Source organism: Penaeus vannamei, chromosome 17, assembly GCF_042767895.1.
Source record: "Penaeus vannamei isolate JL-2024 chromosome 17, ASM4276789v1, whole genome shotgun sequence".
Taxonomy (NCBI): domain Eukaryota; kingdom Metazoa; phylum Arthropoda; class Malacostraca; order Decapoda; family Penaeidae; genus Penaeus; species Penaeus vannamei.
In genome coordinates, this window is record NC_091565.1 from 39,125,789 (window position 1) to 39,135,788 (window position 10,000).

The 10,000-nt window shown below is 38.3% G+C and overlaps 1 protein-coding gene across 1 annotated transcript in view; it reads right to left on the minus strand.

Annotated features, from left to right (window-relative positions):
- Positions 1-549: 549 nt before the first annotated feature.
- Positions 550-10,000, minus strand: part of LOC113828035 (gamma-butyrobetaine dioxygenase) — a 10,802-nt gene continuing 1,351 nt past the window's right edge. The window contains exons 2-9 of the mRNA XM_070132301.1: positions 9,719-9,815; positions 8,973-9,169; positions 7,565-7,696; positions 6,514-6,707; positions 5,500-5,605; positions 3,719-3,933; positions 3,151-3,311; positions 550-945 (exon numbers count right to left, since the gene is read on the minus strand). Coding sequence (XP_069988402.1) covers positions 785-945; positions 3,151-3,311; positions 3,719-3,933; positions 5,500-5,605; positions 6,514-6,707; positions 7,565-7,696; positions 8,973-9,169; positions 9,719-9,815 — 1,263 coding nt within the window. The 3' untranslated portion in view covers positions 550-784. The remainder of the gene's footprint in view (positions 946-3,150; positions 3,312-3,718; positions 3,934-5,499; positions 5,606-6,513; positions 6,708-7,564; positions 7,697-8,972; positions 9,170-9,718; positions 9,816-10,000) is intronic.

Here is a 10,000-nt window from a genome sequence, read left to right on the forward strand (position 1 = left end):
ATCCCATAGCTTTTCAGTACAGAATACTAATGCTCATTCGGTATCCTCTGTCCAGATAATAGATTTTATTTTTTGTGTAGTGAAAATTGGCTGTTTGTTCCCTTAGATTAATGTCATGATATCCATTTATGTGTAAAATGTTTTTTTTTGCGTGAGTGTATGGTAGACTGTGTAGACGCAAACACACACACACGCACACATACACACACACACACACACACATGCACACATACATACACACATACACACACACAGACATACATATTAAAACCGTATCATTTGTCCTATTATTAGTTTTGGTTTTGCTACATACATACACACACACACACACACGCACACACACAGACATAAAATATTAAAACCGTAACATCTGTCCTATTATTAGTTTCGGTTTTGCTACATAGTTAACACACACACAGACACACACACACACACACGCACACACACACACACACCGCACACATAAACATAAATATTAAAACCGTATCATCTGTCCTATTATTAGTTTTGGTTTTGCTACATAAAGGCTTTGTCAATATACATGTGAAGAAAAACATTACTGAATTTTATTGTAAAATCCAAGTACAGAAACACCTATACATCATCATAAATTATAAAAGAATATAATCATATATAAATCAAACGAGAAACGCAAAACATGCTAGCATTACAAGCTCTAAACTCCACGATGTGTCGCCATTAATTTCCTCACAGCAAAAAAAAAAAAAAAAAAAAAAAAAAAAAAAAAAAAAAAAAAAAAAAAAAAAAAAAAAAAAAAATCATTTTATTTCAAGTCCGCAACACCGAACTCCTCCTGCAGGCGGCGCCGACGGCAGCGAGCCTCGTCCCAGTCCAGGTAGGAGGACTCGATGTGGCGCTCGCTAAAGGCCTCGTATCCCTCGCGCCCGTGCAGGCAGCGCACGTTGTCCAAGGTCATCATGTCACCTTGATTGGGATCCGAAATTAATAGTTTTAGACCTAAGTTGCAGAACAGGTAGGCATTAAATTGATAAGCATTTAAATTGACCGTCACACCTTGCAGAACAGGTAAGCAATAAATTGATAAGCATTAAAATTGACCGTCACACCTTGCAGAACAGGTAAGAATTAAATCAATAAACATTTAAATTGACCGCCACACCTTGCAGAACAGGTAAGAATTAAACCAATAAACATTTAAATTGACCATCACACCTTGCAGAACAGGTAAGAATTAAATCAATAATTTAAATTGACCGTCACACCTTGCAGGACAGGTAAGAATTAAACCAATAAACATTTAAATCGACCGTCACACCTTGCAGAACAGGTAAGAATTAAATCAATAAACATTTAAATCGACCGTCACACCTTGCAGAACAGGTAAGAATTAAACCAATACACATTTAAATTGACCGTCACACCTTGCAGGACAGGTAAGAATTAAACCAATAAACATTTAAATCGACCGTCACACCTTGCAGAACAGGTAAGAATTAAGTCAATAAACATTTAAATTGACCGTCACACCTTGCAGAACAAGTAAGAATTAAATCAATAAACATTTAAATTGACCGTCACACCTTGCAGAACAGGTAAGAATTAAACCAATAAACATTTAAATTGACTGTCACACCTTGCAGAACAGGTAAGAATTAAACCAATAAACATTTAAATCGACCGTCACACCTTGCAGAACAGGTAAGAATTAAACCAATAAACATCACCCAAATTGACCGTCACACCTTGCAGAACAGGTAAGAATTAAATTGATAAACATTTAAATTGACCGTCACACCTTGCAGAACAGGTAAGAATTAAACCAATAAACATTTAAATTGACCGTCACACCTTGCAGAACAGGTAAGAATTAAATTGATAAGCATTTAAATTGACCGTCACACCTTGCAGAACAGGTAAGAATTAAACCAATAAACATTTAAATTGACCGTCACACCTTGCAGAACAGGTAAGAATTAAATCAATAAACATTTAAATCGACCGTCACACCTTGCAGAACAGGTAAGAATTAAACCAATAAACATTTAAATTGACCGTCACACCTTGCAGAACAGGTAAGAATTAAATCAATAAACATTTAAATTGACCGTCACACCTTGCAGAACAGGTAAGAAGTAAACCAATAAGCATTTAAATTGACCGTCACACCTTGCAGAACAGGTAAGAATTAAACCAATAAACATCACCCAAATTGACCATCACACCTTGCAGAACAGGTAAGAATTAAATTGATAAGCATTTAAATTGACCGTCAACCCTTGCAGAACAGGTAAGAATTAAATTGATAAGCATTTAAATTGACCGTCACACCTTGCAGAACAGGTAAGAATTAAACCAATAAACATCACCCAAATTGACCGTCACACCTTGCAGAACAGGTAAGAATTAAACCAATAAACATTTGAATTGACCGTCACACCTCGCAGAACAGGTAAGAATTAAACCAATAAACATTTGAATTGACCGTCACACCTCGCAGAACAGGTAAGAATTAAATCAATAAACTTTTAAATTGACCGTCACACCTTGCAGAACAGGTAGGCATTAAATTGATAAGCATTTAAATTGACCGTCACACCTTGCAGGACAGGTAAGAATTAAATTGATAAGCATTTAAATTGACCGTCACACCTTGCAGAACAGGTAAGAATTAAATTGATAAGCATTTAAATTGACCGTCACACCTTGCAGAACAGGTAAGAATTAAACCAATAAACATCACCCAAATTGACCGTCACACCTTGCAGAACAGGTAAGAATTAAACCAATAAACATTTAAATTGACCGTCACACCTTGCAGAACAGGTAAGAATTAAATAAAAAAACATTTAAATTGACCGTCACACCTTGCAGAACAGGTAAGAATTAAATCAATAATTTAAATTGACCGTCACACCTTGCAGAACAGGTAAGAATTAAACCAATAAACATCACCCAAATTGACCGTCACACCTTGCAGAACAGGTAAGAATTAAATCAAATAAACATTTAAATTGACCGTCACACCTTGCAGAACAGGTAAGAATTAAACCAATAAACATTTAAATCGACCGTCACACCTTGCAGAACAGGTAAGAATTAAACCAATAAACATTTAAATTGACCGTCACACCTTCTAAAATACGTCTACAGAAAGTTCGTGACACTCACCCGTGTCCATCTTGAAGGAGAGAGAATTGTCGTACAAGATGTCGTTGTAGAGTTTCATGGCAGCGTAGAATTCCTTGACACGGTGGGCGGGGAGGTCGAGGTAGGAGTCTCGTACGGCGTTGTTCACGGACACGCGGCAGACTTCCTTGTTGCTGTTCAACCTTGAGACAGAAAAGGAGAGATGCATTTCGTTCTTCATGAAATAACGTATCCTGTTCTTCGTGTAGCCGCTCACACACACACAGAAAGAGAGAGGGAGAGAGAGAGAAAGAGAAAGAGAGAGTAAAAGAAAAGAAAAGAAAAAGGGAAAGGAAAAGGAAAAGGAAATGATAATAATAAAAAAAAAGGATAAAAAATGAATAAATAAATAAAAAAAAAGAAAAAAGAAAAAAAAAGAATAAACATAAACATAAACATAAACATAAGAAAATAAGAAAAAAAAAAAAATAAATAAAAATAAATACAAATACAAATGAAAATAAAAATAAAAATAAAAACAGAAAATTAATTATGTTTAAAACCTAATATTCCAAACCATACAGTGAAAAACCCGACCCTCTCCACCTACGTGAGAATGGGATGCCTCGAGATCTTATAGAACTCGGGCATCTCCCAGCTGTAGTTGGCTTGTCCCTTGTCCCAGAAATAGGCGTCGGTGGATGTCAGGATATTGAAGGCTTCGTGGTTCGTCTTGCGCAGGATCTCCGCGGCGTAGAGGCCATCGGAAACCACGCTCTCCCCGCCGGTGCCGACGTGTTGCTTCACGCAGTGGATGAAGATGATCTGCAACGAGTGAATTTGCGATCATCCATTCTGCTTGATTGATCTCTCTTATCTCTAACGCAGTGGATGAGGATGATCTGCAACGAGTGAATTTGCGATCATCCATTCTGCTTGATTAATTTCTCTTATCTCTAACGCAGTGGATGAGGATGGTCTGCAACGAGTGAATTTGCGATCATCCATTCTGCTTGATTAATTTCTCTTATCTCTAACGCAGTGGATGAGGATGATCTGCAACGAGTGAATTTGCAATCATCCATTCTGCTTGATTGATCTCTCTTATCTCTAACGCAGTGGATGGATGAAGATAATCTGCAACGAGTGAATTTGCGATCATCCATTCTGCTTGATTGATCTCTCTTATCTCTAACGCAGTGGATGAAGATGATCTGCAACGAGTGAATTTGCGATCATCCATTCTGCTTGATTAATTTCTCTTATCTCTAACGCAGTGGATGAGGATGGTCTGCAACGAGTGAATTTGCGATCATCCATTCTGCTTGATTAATTTCTCTTATCTCTAACGCAGTGGATGAGGATGATCTGCAACGAGTGAATTTGCAATCATCCATTCTGCTTGATTGATCTCTCTTATCTCTAACGCAGTGGATGGATGAAGATAATCTGCAACGAGTGAATTTGCGATCATCCATTCTGCTTGATTGATCTCTCTTATCTCTAACGCAGTGGATGAGGATGGTCTGCAACGAGTGAATTTGCGATCATCCATTCTGCTTGATTGATCTCTCTTATCTCTAACGCAGTGGATGAAGATGATCTGCAACGAGTGAATTTGCAATCATCCATTCTGCTTGATTGATCTCTCTTATCTCTAACGCAGTGGATGGATGAAGATAATCTGCAACGAGTGAATTTGCGATCATCCATTCTGCTTGATTGATCTCTCTTATCTCTAACGCAGTGGATGAGGATGGTCTGCAACGAGTGAATTTGCGATCATCCATTCTGCTTGATTGATCTCTCTTATCTCTAACGCAGTGGATGAAGATGATCTGCAACGAGTGAATTTGCGATCATCCATTCTGCTTGATTAATTTCTCTTATCTCTAACGCAGTGGATGAGGATGGTCTGCAACGAGTGAATTTGCGATCATCCATTCTGCTTGATTGATCTCTCTTATCTCTAACGCAGTGGATGAAGATGATCTGCAACGAGTGAATTTGCAATCATCCATTCTGCTTGATTGATCTCTCTTATCTCTAACGCAGTGGATGGATGAAGATGATCTGCAACGAGTGAATTTGCGATCATCCATTCTGCTTGATTAATTTCTCTTATCTCTAACGCAGTGGATGAGGATGGTCTGCAACGAGTGAATTTGCGATCATCCATTCTGCTTGATTGATCTCTCTTATCTCTAACGCAGTGGATGAAGATGATCTGCAACGAGGGAATTTGCGATCATCCATTCTGCTTGGTTGATCTCTTATCTCTATCGTTATCTCTCTTGAGTGATGGCCACGCATGGATCAGCTGCAGCGACTTTCCAATGCACACTCACAATACACACACACAATACACACACACACAATGCACACACTCACCCCGGGCATGTGTTCATACTGGGCGAGGTCGTTGTGCATTCCGAGCTTGGCGTTTGTGAAAGCTACGTTGTTCGAATTCGGGCGGTTGATGACGGGAGAATGAGGCCTAAAAGGAAGTAAAGGAAATAAATATGAGATAGGCACACTGTAGGAAGAATAGAAGGGATCTATATCTTTGCAGACCGTTCATAAAAATGTGAATGAGACAGATATCAATTATGCAAACTGTAGGAGGAATAGGAGGGGTCTATATCTTTACAAACCATTAATAAAAAGTAAATGAAACAAATATCAATTACGCATACTATAGAAATGATAAAAGGAATCTATATCTTTGCAAACCATTCATAAAAAAATAAATGAGACAGATATCAATTACTTATACTATAGAAAGAATAAAAGAAATCTATATCTTTGGAGACCATTCATAAAAAGATGAATGAAACAGATATCAGTTACTCATACTATAGAAAGAATAGAAGGGATCTAGAGCTTTACAAACCATTCATAAAAAGTAAATGAAACATATTTCAATTACGCACACTGTAGAGAATAAAAGGAATCTATATCTTTACAAACCATTCATAAAAAAATGAATGAAATATATATCAATTGCGCATACTATAGAAAAAATAAAAGGAATCTATATCTTTGCAGACCATTCATAAAAAGTAAATAAGACAATCAATTACGTATACTGTAGAAAGAATAGGAGGGATCTATATCTTTACAAACGATTCATAAAAAAGTAAATGAGACTGATATCAATTACTCATATTGTAGAAAGAATAGGAGGAATATATATATTTGCAGACCATTCATAAAAAAGTAAGAATAGGAGGAATCCATATCATTTCAAACCCTTCATAAAAAAAGAAGAGAAAAAACAGAACGATGCCAAATCTCGACCCCCAACGCACGAGAGACAGCAACCAAGGCCAGAGATACACACATCCCCGCAGATCATAACCGGAGCCGAACTCAAAATGAGACTCGACGACATCAAAGACTCACCCGTAGTGGGAGGGCTTCACGTAGGCGACGTGTTCGATGAGTTCGGGTCCGGCGATGTCTCTGTCGGGGGCGTTCTTGACCATCGCCGAGCCCTTCTTCTCCATCGTGATGAGCCAGTCCAGCAGCACCCTGTCGTCCTTCAGGAGTGTGTTGTAGTCGTACTCGGCCATGGTATGGTCGGCTCCCCACGGCTCCTGGAGGGAGGGAGGGGGCTTGTGAAGACTGGGGATGAGGGAGTTAGTGAGGGAGGGAGGGGGCTTGTGAAGCCTGAGGGAGTGAGTGTGAGTGAGGGAGGGGACTTACGAAGGCTGAGGGAGTGAGTGTGAGTGAGTGAGGGGACTTGTGAAGGCTGAGGGAGTGAGTGTGAGTGAGGGAGGGAACTTATGAAGGCTGAGGCTGAGTGAGTGAGTAAGGTAGTGGAGGCTGAGTAAGTGAGTGAGCGAGTGAGGGGACTTATGAAAGCTGAGGCTGAGTGAGTGAGTGAGGGGATTTATGAATGCGAGGCTGAGTGAATGAGTGAGGGGATTTATGAATGTGAGGCTGAGTGAGTGAGTGAGGAGACTTACGAAGGCTGAGGCTGAGGGAGTGAGTGAGGGAGGGGACTTATGAAGGCGAGGCTGAATGCTTCTAGATGAGAAATTTGCATTATATCTTTGTTGTGTAACGAGAGTTTTTAAAAGATGAGGGAATTTAGTTAAAATTGCGATTTAGAAAATATTTACTCACACAAACCATATGTAGAAAAGGTGCGCAAGCCTTCTACAAGGCAAGATAAGATGCATTTTAAGTCTTGTTAATAATGTTATATTATCAATATTGATCTATATTATTGCTTCAGACAGAGACAGAGAGACAGAGTGGGAGAAAGAGAGAGAGAGAGAGGGGGGGGGGGAGATAGATAGATAGATAGAGAGAGAGAGAAAGAGAGAGAGAGAGAGACAGAGAGACAGAGAGAGACAGAGACAGAGACAGAGACAGAGACACAGAGACAGACAGAGACAGAGAGAGAGAAAGAAAGAAAGAAAGCACAATCAAATCCCAAAGACCTTACTCTGGCGAAGGCGAACTGGTTGCGCCGGCGAGCACGAGCTGTGGGCGAGAAAGCGCGCTCGTGCAGCCACTCGCCCTCGAAGGCGCTCTGGTGGCCGTCGCTCCAGTCGATCGTGACCCCGCCGGTGCTCTCCTGGGACGAGGTCAAAGGTCAGATTGGGTTATTATTCTCAGTGGTATTAGGAGGTTTGGTGTTATTGTCTCTGGTATTATTATGTTTGGTATTATTATCATAGGTATTATTATATTTGGTATTATTATCATTGGTATTATTATATCTGGAATTAATATATTTGGTGTTATTATCACTTGTATTATTATGTTTGGTATTATAATCACTGGTATTAATATATTTGGTATCATTATCACTGGTATTAATATATTTGATATTATTATCACTGGTACTATTATATCTGGTATTATTATCACTGGAATTATTATTTCTGGTAGTATTATCACTGGTATCATTATGTTTGGTATTAGTATCTGGTATTATCATCATTGTTAGCATTATCACTGTTATATCATCACTGTTGGTATTACAACTGGTATTATTATCACTCGTAGTATTATCAAGAGTAATATGTTACTTTTATTGTTACTGAAATAGGTTATTAATATTACTTTTGTTTATATTATTGTTAAATCAGATAATTATTATTACTATAATTTGTATAATCATTAGATCAAATTATTTTCATTAATAGTATTATCATCAACCTTATTATGTTATCATCATCATTAACATCATTATCAATGTTATCATTATTATTGTTATTATCATTACTATCAACATTATCATCAATATTATTCTCATCATTACTATTATCATGACTATTGATTTTATTGTTGTTAATATAGTTACAATCAACATTCTGATCCAAAGATATATAAATATAATTCAACATAATTTATATCTGAGTAACCCCCCCCCCCCAAAAAAAAAAAAAGCTTAAAGGGATTTTGGAAACGTTCATTAATCTTATCACTGGAGGTTAATAGGGGCTGAACTAGTTAGCAGAATCATTGACGCAACTTCAATGATTGTTATCAATTTTGTTATTATCATCCTTATTATTGTTATTATCATTGTTGCTGTTCTCATTATTTATTATTGTTATTATTATTATTATTATTATTATTATTATTATTATTATTATTATTAATATTATTATTATTATTATTATTATTATTATTATTATCATTATTATTATTATTGTTATTATTATCATTACCATTGTTATTATTATCATTAATATGATTATCATTATTATTAATATGATTATTATTATCATTAATATGATTATTATTATCATTAATATGATTATCATTATCATTAATATGATAATCCTTTAACAGTAACCACCGCCCCCCCCTCCCCCCTCCCCAAAGTCCTCCCTTCCACCCACCTTCACGCCCACCGCATGCACGTCCACGTCGATCTCCTGCATGAGGAGCTTCCTGCCGAGGGCGCCGTCGCTGAAGCACTTGTCGCACTGGCAGTTGTCCCTCAGCCACACGTAAGGCATCTCGCTGCTGCTGCCGTCCGTGAACTCGACGTGGAGGGTCTCGATGTCCTTGGTCGCTGAGGACACGGCTTTGACTCCTGCAGGAGGGATTTTGGGAGGGGAAGGGGGTGGGGGAAAGAGGGGAGAGGGGGGAAGGAAGGAGGGGTGGGATGGAGAGAGGGTTGGGTGGGTGGGTGGACGGAGGGAAGGAGGGGAAGGGAAGGAGGGAGGGATGGGTGGGTGGAGGGATGGGTGGGTGGAGGGATGGGTGGGTGGAGGAAGGGATGGGTGGGTAGAGGGAGGGATGGATAGGTGGAGGGAGGTAAGGAAGAAGGGAAGAAAAGACAAGCAATACTGTTATTTCTCTTTGTATTATTGATCGGTATTGTTTATTTTCTATTGACATTCCCACTAATATCAACTTTATGTTTACTATCAGTATTATAACATCCATTAAGATCATTATTGATATCCATATTATCATCAATGTCAGCAACATTTCTCATTATCAATGATATCATTACTGTCAGTATCATTATTGTTATCAATATCATCACCACTATTATCACAATACCCAAATCCACCATTACAATTATCAAATCACATTCAAAGGATTACTCAGAGGTCAAAATAGGTCGACTCATTACCTTTGGTTGACTCCTTGACCTCTGCCTGTTGCCTTGCAGTAGCGGCCAGGCTGACCCAGCGGCGACCAACGGTACTACTGCGGCAACCTGATCTCACCTGGAAAGCACAACACACCTGTTCATTAGTCGAAACTGGGTGGGTGTTATTCCTGTGTGTAATTAGTATATCTATTCTTTACGTATTCATTGAATTTTTTGTTGAGAATTTCTTCTTAGGTTATCAAAGACAATTTTGAAATTTGGTTTCTGTTGTAGTTTGTAATTTGTAGTTGTGATTTCTTG